The sequence below is a fragment of the Notothenia rossii genome, assembly GCF_949606895.1.
Source record: "Notothenia rossii genome assembly, chromosome: 7".
NCBI classification, from domain to species: Eukaryota; Metazoa; Chordata; class Actinopteri; order Perciformes; family Nototheniidae; genus Notothenia; species Notothenia rossii.
The window spans coordinates 13,514,483-13,531,661 of NC_136905.1; the positions used below are offsets into that span (position 1 = coordinate 13,514,483).

The 17,179-nt window shown below is 39.4% G+C and overlaps 1 protein-coding gene across 2 annotated transcripts; it reads right to left on the minus strand.

Annotated features, from left to right (window-relative positions):
* Positions 1 to 1,994: 1,994 nt before the first annotated feature.
* lsr (lipolysis stimulated lipoprotein receptor) lies at positions 1,995 to 17,134 on the minus strand. Of its 2 annotated transcripts, XM_079692348.1 has the most exons (11): positions 16,934 to 17,134; positions 15,247 to 15,576; positions 12,599 to 12,718; positions 12,252 to 12,308; positions 10,739 to 10,885; positions 10,041 to 10,250; positions 9,764 to 9,820; positions 8,179 to 8,295; positions 5,712 to 6,006; positions 3,648 to 4,119; positions 1,995 to 2,741 (listed from the first exon to the last, which is right to left on the minus strand). In XM_079692348.1, the coding sequence occupies exons 1-11, from the start codon at positions 16,971 to 16,973 to the stop codon at positions 2,706 to 2,708; spliced, it is 1,881 nt and encodes a 626-aa protein (XP_079548474.1). In that variant the 5' UTR covers positions 16,974 to 17,134; the 3' UTR covers positions 1,995 to 2,705. The 2 variants fall into 2 exon arrangements, with proteins under 2 accessions (XP_079548474.1, XP_079548475.1); XM_079692349.1 differs by lacking the exon at positions 12,252 to 12,308 and having other exon boundaries at positions 16,934 to 17,131.
* Positions 17,135 to 17,179: the final 45 nt, after the last annotated feature.

Genomic DNA, 17,179 nt, shown 5'->3' on the forward strand with positions numbered 1-17,179 from the left:
CTTTTCTGGAAGTTGATGTACCTCAGAGGCTTGGAGCAGCACTATAAACTGAAACAAGGTCCATCAGGTATCAGAAGCCTTGCTGTGAACTTGAGGGAAGCAGTCTGTGGTTAATAAAGTATTAAAAAGTCCCTCACAGCGCCACCATGTCCCAAAATGTTTTGTATATACTATTACACTGACAAAACTGCTTATACTGTATGTGCCATGTCTGCTACCTCCCTCTTACTAAGTGTATTTCATTTAACTTAAAATGTTTAATAATGAAGGGGCTTGGGTGTGTAATGCTTGTATGAAGGTGTTAAAAAGGAAAACATACTGGACTCAAAATGGTGTTTTCTATTAATGGTGAATGTGGTGAAGCTGAAATAAAACCCGTCTCTGCTGGTGATCAAAACGTCAGAGCTGGATGTTTATTGCAGTAATTTTCTGCTACATTTATCTCATTTTTAACCTATCTACAAACCTATCCAAAAACTTTTTTAAAGCAATGCTTATTTTGAAGAACAATTTTAACAAACTGATCAGCATCACTACAGTTCATGAAAGATGATATTGTCTTTTCAAGTGATACATTTAAATATTTGATATGATTGATATAAGCCTTAATTATGTGCCATAAAGGACAATTACACAGTTGTGTTGGATCTATTGATGCATTCCCACACTAGCGTTGAAATTATTTGATCATGTTATAAGAAATGCTAAATGTTTATTTATTTCTATGAATTAAAAAAAAAGAAGAGTTGTGTGGGATGCCTAAATGTATATACTTTCTTAAAAACAGCAACTTCATATGCTGGCTGAACTCGAATAGGCTTGAGCTGTTATGTGTAATACGTATAAACAAAGTCAGTCTTAATGTAATCACAGAAAGTTTGCTATTAGCTGTAAACTTCCTTTGGTGAGAAAAATGCAGAAACAGGCTAAACTAAAAGAAGAAGCAGCACACACCCTTCTGTCTAATGTGGTCATCCACAATGTTCGAAAACACTTTCAAACCACCAGGACAACCATCCGTCAGTTAAAGAGACTTAAAATGCCACTTTGACACAATATATTTCAAAATGACTTCCCCCTGTGCGAGCTGCATGTCACAACGGACAGCGTGTGGTAATGTGGAGATGATCAGCACACACCTTGAACTCTGTAACCATCCTTTAGTGTCAGAGACATCGGGGTGTTGATCAACAGCAGACGTATGGCGTGAGAAGACGGCCATCATGGAGAAAGATCAAAATGACTGAAGCAGAGGATCATGGGAGTCCTGAAAACGAAATAGTGGCATTTTATATAATTACATTTGAACAGTTAAATAACAAAGCATGAACGATTGGCATTCTTACCTGTTAAGTAACTTGTAGTGAAATCTTGTTTCGGGTCAGAGTGATACAGGGCAGAAGCAGTTTTCACACCATCATTCTGCTTCTTGTTATACACACAGAGCAGTGGTATGTTCAATACTACCTCAAATACAAGAATGCCTGTAATGATGCATGTCAAATCACATATAAAGAGGCAACTACAATATGAGTGGGCAAACTATAAATGTAAAGAGAGAAGTCGAAACAGTAATAAAATATAAAGACAAGTTAATAACTTTGGAATTAATCCCATTTTTGCAAAGGTTAAAATTCAAATGCATGCAGATATGTTGTCAGAGAACTTTTGATTTAACCTCTTAATTGAATTAATTGTTCTTACTCATGGTGATAGACCTTCTACAACTTTTAGTTGAAGTAGTCAAGTACTTTTTTTCAGAGACACATAAACAGAGAACACAGAAATCCTCATGTTAGTAGGAACTGACGATAATATCATGAAACAAATGATATATACAGAAATCCCTGAGCCATGTAATGTATCTGTAATTAAAGTTTATAGTCTTAAACACAGTGTATTTTAACATGCAGCAGCAATGATCAACTGTGCTATTAAATAACACACTTACGTGATGGTGTCATCTAGTGGTACAATTATGCAAGGGAAATAAATGTCTGGCAAAGACCTTTATTGTAAAATTAGGTTTCATCACATCACAATAAACATTTGAGTTCTCAGAGTGGATTACTGGTTAGCTGTACAACATACTGAAGGTTAGAAAAGGGAAATATTGTGTAAAGAAAATAAAACCAAAAATAAAAAAGTGAAACACAAATTCTAACCGAGACAGTTTTGTTCTCCAGATTTCTAAATCCATTGAGCTCACTCAAACACAGCAAAAAGCAGATAAAATAAAATCCTTTAAAATGTACATCATTTTTCTTATAAAAACTATTCATTTTATCACAAGTAAAAAGCCAGAAAATAATCTATAGACCCCTAAAAATCTAAATAAGTACACTGAAACGACATAAAAGGTAAAAACGTTAAAAGTTGAAACCAATTGGGACATGTTAATCGTCAAGATGTAAACACATTTACAGAGAATTGTTTATCAACTTGACTTTCACATCTGCAAGTTAAATTCTGTACACTCTAAGGCACTTGTGGCAGCCACAATGTGTAATACATGAAAAGGCACGTTACATATCATCTGTGCACCTCTTCCCTGATAAGTATACTTATACATTCAGGATTCTAGTTTAGTGTAAATTATGCAACATCAAAAAATCAGCACATCAAATTAGCAGTGTATTCATATTTACAGTCTCAGAGATCAACTGGTCCATCATGGGACAGGTTGCTCCTGCTAATGTTGGTTTTTACACCACAAGGCTCTCCCTGCTCACAGCTCCATTCTGCAACACAAGAAAAAGGCTCATTTAAATATGAACAACAAATAAATATTCAAATTTGATTGGAGGTTGGTGATTTTATAGATTAGATAGGCATGAGCTTTACAGAGCTTTGACTAAACAGGTATGAGTAATACCAGTTTAGTCAAAGCTCTGTAAAGCTCATTCCTATCTAATCTGTTTTGAATGTTTTTCTGGGATTTCTTGATAAGGATCAAATTAAATATGAACCGACTTCAGCTGTAGCCTAAGAATGTGCACAGAAGTCCCAACTTGGATTATAAAAATCCTACATTTCTCCTTTTGCCTTTAAAAATGTCATCGTTACAGATTGTGGCTCCTACTTAAAAGGAAAAGGTAAAACATGTTGAAGTCCTCTTTATAGTTTACACGTTTCGCTTGTTGTAATGTTTCCTCCTGCTCGTGTACTTTCATCAATATCAGTGATGGGGACAAATCCCAAAAAACCCTTACATGCAAAAAAATATGAGGCTTAAGTTTTCCCAAGTTATTCAAATCAAGTAGATATCTTCAAAAGTTACGGTTGTTTTAGTATAAAAAGGTATTATTTGTGTCCACTCACTGCAGCTCAACACGGAAACACAAAAAGGGGATTGTAAATATATAAACTGTAACTTTAGATTAGGATATTCAGTGGATTTCAGTAGCTCTGAAGCCTCAGATAAACATCACGTAAGTCAAAAACAATTTGAATTACATTAGGAAATTGCATCTTAGTGGAAAATATGAACAAAAGGAATAATCAAAGCAACCAAAAGTGGTTTCAGTCTTAAGTTTGATGTTATATCTGCTTTGAAAATAAACTTGAAAGATGTGAAACTATCCCCCGAGTCACCCTGAAGCTCACAGTGCTTTCTTGTGAATGTACAGAGTTGTGCTTTGACTCACCTTGCGGAGGTTGCTTTTCTTTGAGGATGACATACTTTCATCGTCACTGTACGGTGGCGGTGCAGGCGGTGGGTAATCGTCACGGCGGCCGTGGTGTCCGGAGGCCGGGGCCTGGGGGAGTGGGGGGGGCCCTCGTGGCACCCTGCCCCGGTCCGAGCGGTCGCTCTCGCTGTCCAGGTGCTCCCGGCTGCGCGCCCTCTGCTGCTCGCCCATCTTCTTCCTCTCCATGGCCTCTCGCAGGAAGTTGTCATCATAATCTTCTCGCCTCCCCCTGGCGTTTCCTTCAGGGCGGCGATCTCTCTCCATGGCCATCAGGTCGTCACGGCTGCGACTGCGTCTCCCTGGGAGGCCGCCGTAGCCACCGCCGCCTTGTCCTCTCCCACGGTCTTCTGGGGAGTAGTCACGGCGCCGGCGGTCTTCGATGTCGCGGTTGTTGCCGCTTCGGGCGCTGCTGCTCCACCCGTCATCCGAGCTAAAGAGACAGAAAAAAGCACACATTGAGAGGAGGAAGAAACGTATAAAATATGATGCTCCGCCATTAGAGCTAAATATACTGTAGGTTAAACCTCAGTGTTGTGTTCTCCGTTCCAGCTTAAACTGTGACATAGGTTTAGCTTTAATGCAGATTCTACGTCAATCAGATCAACTACTGTACCTGTGCTGCACCTCAAAGCTAAGCTATACTGTGTAAAATGTTCAGCATTATATAAGGCTACTCAATTCAATGTGACATAGTTCAACTTTATTTAAACTAAAAGACAATGACATTCTCTAAGGAAGGTGCTCATTTGTTGTTGTTATGCTTAATTCTCAAAGTATGTCCCCTGTATTAGATCGGTACATTGGATCAATTAGGAAAATATATGAATATATTATGAAAAAGAAATTCATAAAATACTGTTTGGACTGTTCAGCTGTAATGGAAACTTGATTATATGAAACAAAATCTGTGAATATAGCCTCTAACGCATTTGGAATCATTAAATGGTTTAAACAGATATATGTGGTTGTAATACCTGCAACACGATAAGAACTTGTATTCTAAATTTGGACATTACCTATCCAGAAACAAACCTTCCTGTACCAGCACAGCAGAGCCAACATGGTTGAACACTACTTTAATAATTGCACAATCCCAAATCCAGTTGAATGTTAATAATCACCCAGATGTTAAAACCTGCTCCTGAAACAGTGCCTGTGTTTCACTTTGAACCAGCCGTGTATGAAGTGACTGCGATGACCCCAGAGACCTGTAGCCTTGATACTGTTTGTGCAGTTTCTTGGCTGGGAGCAGCAGAGGGGCCGTCCTCCTACTTTGCAGCACCCGGACAGAGTTCCTGAGATATTTAGCTAATCCTGCCCACTCAGGGGAGGGGGGCCTCTCTTCAAAAAGAGAATTGTGTCTTTGACCTCACATTAACCTCTGCTTTACACAGAATCATACACCACTTTACTTTCTATATACCTTCTATTATTGATAGGTTTGGTGTAAATCCCAGGAGCTAGTCTTAAAACTGTAAAACGACAGAGAATAATTCGAAAAACATGCAAAACACACATAACAATCATTTCCTAATCCAGCCTGGATCGAATACAAGAAAAAGAGTTTAAACAAGTGTTCACAAGTCAGTGCCTTTCACAAAAAACAAAAAAAAAGGAGGCCGTCCCTGTTTTAGTTCACACGCTCTTGATAATTATCTTATCTAAAGAAACAGAGACACACTCCACTCCAATGTCTATTATCAGCTTTTGCTAGCTTCACTGGTCGGATGGTGACAACATGACCACAAACAAGAACCGCAAAACATTTCAAGTACACTTGCATCCAATCTTTAAATTGTGTTTTGCTTTTCAAATGATTATTCTGCTTGGTGCGAAAAGCTTATTTGTCGGCTCCGTTATATCCAATTTGAAGTAAATGTGAACAGTCTTCAATTCTTGGAGTCAAAGCTCAGCGACCCAAGCGAGACCCTATAACCCCAATGTTCTGAGATTCAACCAAGGTAAATAAAAAGAACTCCAGGTCCCGGTGACAATAAGGAGATGTTGCTCATTGAGACTCACCCTCTCCTGCCTCTGAACTCGTCTGGGCGGCGGGGCGGGGGGTCATCGCGGCCGTTGCGCCACCCGATGTCGTCGAGGTTGTCCATGGAGCGGGCACGCACACGGTCCCCCATGTACCCTCCACCTTGACGCGGGTTGTTGTCGCGGCGCTGGCCTTGCTGTGAAACACTGCTGATGGTGCTCATGGCTTCATCCCTGTCGTAGACCGTGGCCAGAGGTGCAGGCTGGGGGCGACCCCCGTGTCCCCGAGGGTCCAGGCCGTCGTGCAGGGAACTGACTTCGGTCATATTATCCACTTCAGGGGAAACAGAGACAATTGTTAGGTGATGCTATTAATTGAAGTATTCATATCATATACTGCAACTTGTATTCATGCATTTTATACCCGTTTGATTCTATATAAGCTTGTTTTATGTTTATTTCATTCGGTTTGTTTTTGATTGTTTTGAAATGCCATTTTATGATGTCGTATCTCGTAATGCTCCTTATGTTTTTTTCATTTTTGTAAAGTACTTTATATTGCCTTATTTTGAAAGTTGCTATATAAATAAACTAGCCTTGCCTTGCTTAAGAACAGAATATGGTGGTGTTTTGGTGAAGGATAAGACATTTAATGTCCCATTAGGACAAAACTCATGTTAAGCCCCTGTCACACTGTCCCGAAATTGACACCCGATGGACACACGATTAAGGACATTTTCAAATTCGGCTCTGATCGTAACAAACATCTGGCCATTCGTGAGGGCATCTTAAAAGGTCACATGTCATGGCCATTTCCACTGATCATAATTCCATTGTTGAGGTATACTAAAATACTGTGCAATTTTCCAAACTCACATTGGTTTCGCATACAGCATCTCTGTCAAGTATGTGTATTCAGCAGTATTCACTTTCTCCACTAAATGGCTCCTCCCCCCACCCCCCCCCCCCACCTCCGTGATTTCCTTGTTTAGCAATACACAGCCAAACACAGCCAAACTCAACCTGAACACACACAAAGTCACAGCCGAAATAAAAACAATAAGTGTGGCTTGATATTGAGTAAGAAAAAGGTTTAAAGGTTGATAAACGCTGTGAGAATGGGTCTGCAGAGAGAATTTCGCACGATCCCAACTGTCTGTTATCAGCCTGCAGCACGGAGCAGAAATCAGCAGGGCTGCCTGCACTGAGTGTGTGTGTGTGTGTGTGTGTGTGTGTGTGTGTGTGTGTGTGTGTGTGTGTGTGTGTGTGTGTGTGTGTGTGTGTGTGTGTGTGTGTGTGTGTGTGTGTGTGTGTGTGTGTGTGTGTGTGTGTGTGTGTGTGTGTGTGTGTGTGTGTGGGGATTGGTCAATTTGGACCAATCAACGGGGGCTTAACGTAACGGCTCCACGGATTGGCCCATTTAGTTCCGGGTACGTGCTTTCGTAAGCACGTACCCGGAAAAATCAAATGGATGATGACGTTTCACCAACGAGGCGTTTTGGGGAGGTATTTTCTGTGTTAGAGTTTTACTCGCTACAGAGTGTACTTTGAGGGTTTTGACTCTGCAGACCGTTTACATGCAGAAAAACCTTCATAACACACAAGGGGACGGGTAATAACCGGAAAAGCATGACATGTGACCTTTAAGCCATCGTATGACCGCCGGTGGAGTTTCTCAGGCTCGGCAGCAACTTCGGGAGCGGTGGCAAAATCTTTGGCATGCCAAAGATGGCTTAAGAGGCCCTCACGAATGGCCCGATGTTGCTACGATCAGAGCCGAATTTGAACATTTCCTTTATCGTGTGTCCATCTGGTTGTTTTATTGCACAACAAAATCATGTAAACATATGATGTAAATAACCCAATTTGTGTTCTGTGAAACTAAAAATAATATAATATATTATTTTGAAGGCGAGGAAGTTGTTGTTGCTATGGAAACAACATGACGGAGAAAACTTAATATCTTCTACATATAAAGACGGAGAAAGTAAAGAACAAAGTCGGAAAATATCAGTACAGTATCATAATACTTTAACATAATTGTTTGTGTTACTTTCGTTGCAGTTGTATGTCTTAAATGTAATGTAAATGTTGCCTTCGTGTGTGGTTCGGGGCCATCTTCGTGCGATATTCACAATTCCATATTCGTGTGTCAATTTCGGGACAGTGTGACAGGGGCTTTACAGATAGCCAGACATTTTTTATCCCTGAGCTACTCATTTTAATAATTTCTCTAGATGGCATTTTAAATATTAGTAAAATTAGAGCATATGGTCTAATAGACTTCCTAATGGTTGACAAATAGTCCCATATGTTGGCGTTTAGGAAATGTATATTACAGGGAAAAGTCAAAGCAAAGAAAGACTTTTGTTTGCCGCAACAGATCCTAAACTAGACGCTGGCCGTGGCTAAGTGGCTGCCTCTTAACTCTTGACAGCTTTCACCACAAGTATTATGAGTACACAGTGACTGTGACCAGAGTAGCAGGAAGTGATCAGTCACTCACTGCGGTTGTAGTTTCCGGGTCTGGATGGGTCCATGTTTGCCAGCTCCTTCTCCATATAGTAAATGGCACGTGTAGCATTACCATCGGGGTCTACCTGGATACGATACCCACTGCGAGCTGATGAGAAGGAGAAAGGGAAATCAGATTTGAGCATTGGCAGCTTGATGCAGATACACTAAACCAGTGGTTCTCAAACTTTTTCTGTCAGGCCCCCCATTTGGAGAAAAAAAAATGTCGGGCCCCCCCAACACAAATAGTCAGGCTCAGTGGCCAACACAAATAGTCGGGGTGCTGTGGGGTAGCTTGACGTTTCATAGAGGGTGCTCAAACATTTAGGGTTTCCCATTAATGTACCGGTCGCCACAGTTGAATTTGAAACTACAACAATCCCCACGCATATACACAGTGTACCCACGGCTGTTACAATTAAGGCTTGATAATCAGCTCACGGCATAGGTGTAAGAAGGGGTAAAGTGCTATTTTTATAGGTGGTGTGTGGACCTCACACCACCTAGACCGGGGGGTCCGGGGGCATGCTCAACACCCATTTGAAACAGAACTGTAAACAGATTTACTTTTTCTTTATGGATATTTTACAAATCACCCTTTTAAACTTTGTTATTTTTTTACTGTCATATAGTATTTCATACCTGTTTTTAATTTAATCTCTTATTTTTTTATAACTATAATGATCATATAAAGGTGTGCCTCGGAAATAATTGTTTACATTAATGGTGACCAAAACGTTTGAGACCCACTGAGATAACACTGAGAGAGTCCTTTAGCTCACTGAGTCTCTCAGTCTGACAGGAGAGGACTCTCCTCCACCTTGTTGTTGAAAAAACTCCTTATATCCGTTAGTTTAGCTCGCTAGCACCAGAAGCTAACAACAACGATCTCCGGTACCGGTGCGCTCTCTCTCTCTCGCTCGTGCACGCACACAAAATGGCTCGTTCCACACACACACAGAGCTGAGCTTTAATGAAACACAGAGACCCAGACGTAATAGTACTGTACTGTATCATATTATTTTCGAATAAATAATTTTTCAAATTATGATTTTAAAAAATAATAATTTTATAACCATTTTTCCTCCTGGTCTCTCGCGCCCCCCCTGTCATGCCTCTGCGCCCCCCAGGGGGGGCCCGCCCCCCACTTTGAGAACCACTGCACTAAACCAATGTGCTTTGAACATAACTGCAGTCAAGGTGTGGACACAATGGAGTCAGATTCCCCTTTAATACATTAGTATTTTATATATACAGTTTATAAATATATATATATATTTACTATTTAAAAGACATTGTTTTTCCTTTCATGTGCATAAATCCTGGGGGAAATCAGAAAAAAATACCAGGATGATATTTACAACATAATCGACATATCTGTTTCAAAAAGCCACCTAATTTTTTATTTAAAAAGAAAAGTAGTATAACAATGGGATGCAACTCATCTCAACAATTGTAGTGGTGAAACAACAATGGTGAGACATGGAAACTCCTCTTATTATTACAACAGTAGACGTGTGGAAACATCTATAAGTAGGCAGGTTTTGTGGTGGCAGGGCTAGAAAAACGTTACTCACTGTTGTCCCCCCCACCATCTTGGCCATGCAGCAGAGGCACCTGGGAGCCCTGTCCAACTGCAAAGACACAACAAACACATTTAAATTAAGATTTAAGAAAGCGGAACTTAAAAAAAAACAAGACACATAACTACGGTCCGAGGTTGGCACACTCACACATTAGGGGATTTTATGTGATTATGAAACTCAAATGTGTGATTTCTGCTGACTCAATTCCCTACACAGACAGAAATGACTAACCAGCCGCTCTTAAATGAGAAGTTAAAAGTACTCTTACCAGAGCTAGCGGCATCGTATTCACGACCGTAACCGTTATGGGGAGGTGGGTACCCGGCTCCGTTGGGTACAGGAAGTATGGGCATACCAGGCTGACCGTATCCAGTCTGACCGTATCCAGGCTGACCGTACATACTGTGAGCATAGAGGGTGGGAGCATACTGACTCATGGGAATTCCACCTTTCTTCACGGCTTTTCCGGCCTCGTACACTGGGAAATAACAGAGGACAGCTGGTTAGAGTGGAATAAAACATAACTGTATGTTACAGCAGAAATAGCTCATAAGTAACTGCTGAAGGACAAAGACATTTTAAGGGTCCACTTTAAGAAATAGTGGGAAATACAACTAAATGTTTATTGTTGCAAAAATTAAATTAAAATTATCATATTTGATATGCCTGTCCTTTAGTTTTTGTACAATTTAGCATGTTTAAAATGCAAGTCAGCTTCATAACATGCCCTTGTTTAAAATTAAAGTCAAGCTTGGTACAGTTTGACATTGTTAAATGTTATCGGAGAGCTTAACCTTATGGACACAGTTGTGTGTGAACATTACTGAAAGACACAGAACATTAAAACCGTTTGAGAAGTTCAGAATAAGTGCTGACAAATGTATTTCAAAAAGGATTTAAAAAGTAGATCTGCTGTAAAAGCAGGACAAGAAGTTCAGTTTCATTGGCTTTCCATGTGGTACTCACAGGCCCGTGGGCAGCAGCAGCGCTCGGGGCAGCAGGGGCAGCTGATGTAGCAGCAGCAGGTGTGCGGACAGCACTGACACCAGCAGATCCCGATCAGCAGCAGCAACAGCAAGAAGCCAAACACCACCAAAACAACCAGGAGCCAGTCTGTGTGGGAAATTAGATAGATTTATATGAATATTTACATCACTAAATCTCCTTTAAAGAGCACATATTATGCTAAATGTAAGGTTCATATTTGTATGTTGTGCCTACACTGTGACATATACATACTATAAATGCTCAAAAAGTGCTTATTTTCTTTTTTCACATACTGCCTGTGCATGGGTCAACTACATTGAGTTGTCCCGCCCCTTTGCCTATCACTGGAGCACAAGCCAATAGAAGAGTTGTTCCATAGTGATCTCACTATGTTATGGAAGTAGACAAAGAGTCTAAATATGTTAGCCTTTGAGTACCATTTTCTTCCACAAAAACCTAAATGTCACACTACAGAAAAGGGAAAACCCAAAACGAATGATAGGACCTCTTTAACATGTAAAAGAAAGCCAGCATATAAGAAAATATATTCCTGAACTGCAGAATTATTTGTCAACAGAATTTGTGAGAAAAAAAAACATGAGAATGACTAAAGGAATGGGAACTCTTCTCTTTGAACAGAAAAGTTGGATTTTTGTTAAACAAGTGGAAGCTGTCTGTGTTGGTATGAGATATGATGTGTTGCTTCTTGTTTGTAAGTAGAAACACAGATTTTATGTATGTTATTGAGTGTTCAGATCAACAAAGCCTGCTGGCTGCGGTGGTAATTTTCAAAGGTGTTGTGAAACCGGTAAAGCAGGTTTTTTGTTGTGCCCAGGAGGGGAAGATTTCACTCTGCGTGTCAGTTCAGGCAGCACATGCCACAAAGCAAAGAAACAAACAGTAATGGTTGGGGGACAAAATGTCAGTTTAAATGAATCAACTCAAATGGAAAACCTTTTTGTTGGAATGTTAAATATTATGTTGCCATGTACACTGATAAGGAAATGTGTGCTCAATGCACCTTTGTTTCAACTAGGCAACTACAGAAAGTCACACATGTGAGCCATATTAAAGAGAGAGAGAAACAGAAGTAGATAAGGAGGGAGTGTGAGGTAGAGAAAGATTGTGTGTAAGTCAAGTATCATACGAGCAGAACAGTTAAATTTGCCTAACCGCATTATTACCTTCTACCATTGTCGCCCACAACGGGATGTTAGAATGCAGGGCGCTGAGGTTAGATGAGTCATACTTTGTACCTAATCTTTTTGAACTAGGATTATGACCTTTGGCTAGAAATAGTTGTCTATGTCTGAGGCTTTAATTGCTCAAATTCAAACTCACAACCTGAGTGACTTCAAGCAATGCAGCCAGGTGGTTGTGTGTGAAATGCTTCCTTTCCTTTTTCATCTATAGCTTGTGCTTATCCTCTCTGTCATACACCTCTACTGTGGGACTACAACATGACTGAGCTATATCAAGGGGTTTGTACTACCTTCCATAACCAGCAAGTCAATACCAGGCAGCAGGTCAGTAGTATTTGACTTTCTCTCTGTGAAAGAAAGATAAAGCCACAATTACTTTAAAGTGGTCTCGGTCAGATTTCTACTGCCTAGAGCGAATGACTTTTAAGACTCTTCCTGCTGGTGGGAAATTCCCCCTCTGCTGAAGGTACTGTACATCTGCCCATACGTCACTAAGTTATGGCCAAGTTTATTTTTAAACTCTTAATAAAGTAAAAACCTTTTTGTGTGTGCATGGGTGGAGGAAAGTAAAGATAAGGGGAAGTATAGAGAGGGGGAAAAAACAAATGTGACCACATGAGCTCCAAATGCAACTTACCAAGAACAATTAGCTCTGTGTAGTCTTCCCCGTTTCCGGAAAGGTCCTGGGCGGAGACCACAGAACAGACGTAGACACCGCTGTCGCCCCATGCCGTCTGCGCGATGTTCAGGTCTGCATCTGTGAGGAAAAAAATAGGTCCATGCGTTTGATTTGGTGTCTTAGAGAGGCTATAGTATTATTATTTTTCTATTGTTACAATCATAGAATAGTGGGATCATATAGTCCTTGTTCAATTGCAGTTTTTGTACAAGAAAAACCTACAATTAAAAATATAATCATGCCCATACTGACAGTGTATTGAGCTGTATGCACTCCTTTGGTTTTTCTCATCTCACCTGTGTTTTGATAAATATAACAAGGATAAAAAATGCACTGCTCAAAATCATTTCTCTTTGAATAACATATTTTCCTGGAACACTCTATAAATAAATGTCACGCACATTTTTAAATGAAAAAGGCTATGCTGATCTACACGAGTTTATATGTGTAAATATTGCATATTGCAGACAAACTATTATAATGTGGTTGCATGCGTGTGTGAGAAGTGAGAACACGTGAAAGCAGGCTGTGTGAAGTACAGACGAATATCTTTTCAGTTTTCAGTTTCATCGTGACTCGGAGTGAAGATAGGGAGAAATAATAATACACCTCTGCACTCTACAATGTGATGTCTACAGTTTCCATGTGGCCTGGAATAAACTCATTCTTCACCTAGTAGCAGATTTGGCAGTTTCCCCACCGAAATGTGATGATGCAGTACATACATAAGTTTGTAGTAGTAAGTATTAATGCAGATTGTTACCAATTTACAGCTTTTATAAAAGGCCTGTCGTACATTATCATGATACTTTTCATTCTGTCCTCTGGCCCCTGCTACGTCACTGAGCTGTGAACTTTGACCTAGGGGTTAGCTGAGTATCAAAATCACAAGCATGTTTTCTGGCTCGTTGTTTATCTGTGGTTTCAGCACAGTGCACTTATTCAAGTCTCAAGGCTTTTATTATGTGTGTATAGCTACAGTGTTTGTATGACGAGGACAATCTTAGGTCACAAGCTCCTCCAACAGTGCAACACAATAACACAGATAAAAGAGTGCAAGTTAATAAAATAAAATATAATATAATATAATTGAAACAGTGCAGAATAGTCTATAATATACAGTAATTGGAATATTGACATATGAGTTAAAGCAGTGCCTCCTGCTATCTCCCGCTCAGACAAGCCTGCTCCATTTAGTCCTATCAGATCGCAGCTCATTTGTAAACAGACTCTCACAGCCTAGGTGTGTCCTGTTAGTTAACCCTTTACTGGTTATATTTGAGGTTTTTTAGCAAGAATTTATCACTTTTTTGGAGAATGATTACTACTTAAAATGTGTAAGTGCTCTGCTATGAACCAGGTCTTCGTTTAGTGATGGGGTGAACCTGCACTTTATCTAAGAGTGATCATGCCTTTGTCAATAAAACCCTACACTTTTAAATAAGTTCTTATTAAGAGATCAGGTTGGCAACTTGACTGATAACTGTCAGATCTATGCTACTGTGTTAACCTTACTCTAACCTCATTGTTTTTATGTCCGTTGTGTTTTATTGTGCAGCTGTTATGTAAATTGTGTCTTTTTACTAGTATTGATGTTTTTTTAACTTCCTTCAGCCCTGTTAAGACTTTGCAGATTAGCCTTTGAAAAGTGCCAAAGTGGTGATTATGATAAAGAAAGGAAATGTTTCACATGCATGGTGGCAGTATAAATAACCCTGGATAGCTTTTAAAGCTGATGTTAGTTATTAAATTAGAAGGAGATCCTTATGTCAGCATTTCTGTCCTATTAATACATTATTTTCTCATTAGCCTACCTCCAAGGTGGGTATGATTCAACGGCCTATTACAAAATATCAACCTGAACGTTACACTGGGCCGTCATAAATCCACCAGCTTCTCTTTTTAAGTTCCCATTGAGATTACTGCCCCCGCATTTAATTGCACGTATTGACAAAAAGGACGGTGACAAATACATCTTTGAATGTTGAATCTTAAATTTAGTCACATTTGACTCATCATATCCAAGCAGATGTACACAGATACGATAGTGACAAGTCACTCAAAGCTCTGACATAGTAATAAAACTAGTGTTTACACGCTTTACAGAGTCAGATAATGACAGAGTAAAGGTATTTTAATCACTTACCTTGGCTTGTTTGTCGAGAGGGAAGAAGTATGTTAATTAAAAACTGTTTAAATTGTCATCATTAGCCTTTAAACTTGTGTCATTATAATGACTGGTCATAATGTAAACATTGGTCATCATTTCATAAAGCCCCATTTTCTCTCTGTCTTGTTATGTCTGACCAACACTAAAACCTCAAAGACATCCAATTGAATATAAAGTCACAACAGGGAAACTCAAATCAACATATATTTCTGTGAAAATGTGAAGATTAAGTGATTATTATCAAAAAAGCTGACAGATGATTTTCTGTTGATCGACTAATCGCTGCAACTTTTCTGTTAAATTAATAAATACTTTTATTAAATTCATCACAACTTATTACTTTTAATGAATTAAAAGTGAAAGAAATGTATACCTGGTATTTACTATATACTGTAGTATACTATGAGATATTAAGTGTTCTCTTTGATTAACTTACTGTTCTGGACGCTGATCTTGCGCCCCTGGTAGTATGAACCGAGGGTAACAGCAGAATTTTGTTTGGAGGCCACTATGCGCACCGTCCTCTGGGAATCGGCACACTCGATGTTGGGGTCATAGTTGGGGTTGTTCTGAGACAAGATGCTCTCCGCACTGCTTGGACTAAACGCAGCCTGGACGGGGTCCCGGCAATATGATTTGTACTTCCACGTGACAACAGGAGACTGAGTGGCGGTAGTCTGGTAGTTGCAGTTGAGGGTGACGTCCTGAAAGAGGATGACGATGTACCTCTTGGTGGGGCACTGGACCGAGATGGCCATGGTGGACTCTAGAAAGAAATAGTGGAGAATTAAAAATAAGAGATGGACTGGTAGATAATGATTATTATTATTAGCAAAATGTTACTGACATTTGATCATTTGTTTTTGGGTTATTATTACTCCACAAAACCCCTAGGGTGTGGTATCTGATTAACAGTATTTCCTCACTGCTAGTATCACTGAGAGTGGGTGTAATGAGTCACCTCAGACTGCCTCTGTTTTTCAGCCTGACCATTACATCCAAGTATGAAAGCTATGAATACTTAGGATGCTCTAAAAACAATGTAGTTACAAAGCCAAGACATTTATTACAATTACATTTTTGGTTTGTTTTTCATGGGAATTGTTGACAGTAAGAAAAAACGGATTATTTCCAGCAAGGCATATTTCACAGGAGGTGATCACTTTGCTGTAGTGGCTTCTGTCTGCTGGGACTTCTCTCTCAACCAGCGAAATTATAGCACATGTAGCATGACAAACATAAAATGATAGGCAGTGCGATGGTTTTTGACCACCAACCAGAAAATATATCCTAATTATTTCTATTATTTCAAGTTGTTCGAATCTTCTGCAGCTCCAATCTACTAAATAAATGGTATATATGCTTATTGGAGTTATATATGTTGTACTGCCATACAACAAATAAAATACTAACAAATTATTATCAGTTTTAATTGTGAAGGGAGATTCTAGGTATAACAAAACAACTACCCACAAGAACAAACTACAAGTGAAGAAATACTTAGATAATTTACTTTAGTAAAATAATCCTGAATTCAAAATGTTACTTAATTAATTGATAAATCTATCCATCAAAAGTAAAGCTACTAAAATACAAACTGGCTCCTATCAAAATACAATTTTGTTTTGAATCAACAATTGCATGTAATATAAATGTTTGAGTTGTTCAATGAGGAGATAATGTAAGATACCATGTTTACTACAGGGTATTAGTAGGCTACTATGGTACCGCATCATATTCAAGCACGTCCCTTGTGTTTTTAGGTAAAAAGTAACAAGTGGCTTTAGGCCTAAGTGTCAAATTGATGTGGATTAAGAGGTAAAATATCTCCTCCTGACAATGTTTTCTTGAAGAAGAAGCATAGAGTAGAAAACGTGCTTGTACTCGAGTAAAGCGTCACATCAGGTGGTTATATGGTTAACATATGTCATTTGATAATTGTATTCAACATTCGTATACATAGCATTTAATAAACCCTTTCATGCATAGGAACCCTTTCTCAAACTGTGACAAAACTGATATTACCACAAAATAACGACACTACGAGCGGCTATTTATCAAGGGCATTTTTACGGAAGAGGGCCCACCCTGTTTTGCAAAAAAAGAAAAACAGGCCAACTTACCTGTTGCCACTAAAGCGGCGATGATTAAGGTCCAGAACATTTTGAATCCTCTTTCCTCAAGGTTTCAGTCGACTTATTTTAATATTATTTCCTTAGAGACTTAAATAAAACTTCGTCTTATGCATAATATTGAGCGCAACTGTACTTTTCCTCAGCCAGGTAGTTTCAGCTCCATTTTGTGTCTTTGTACGTTGTAGGCGAAGGGGAGTACCTGAACGCCCCACGGAAGAAGAACAGCCAACAGGT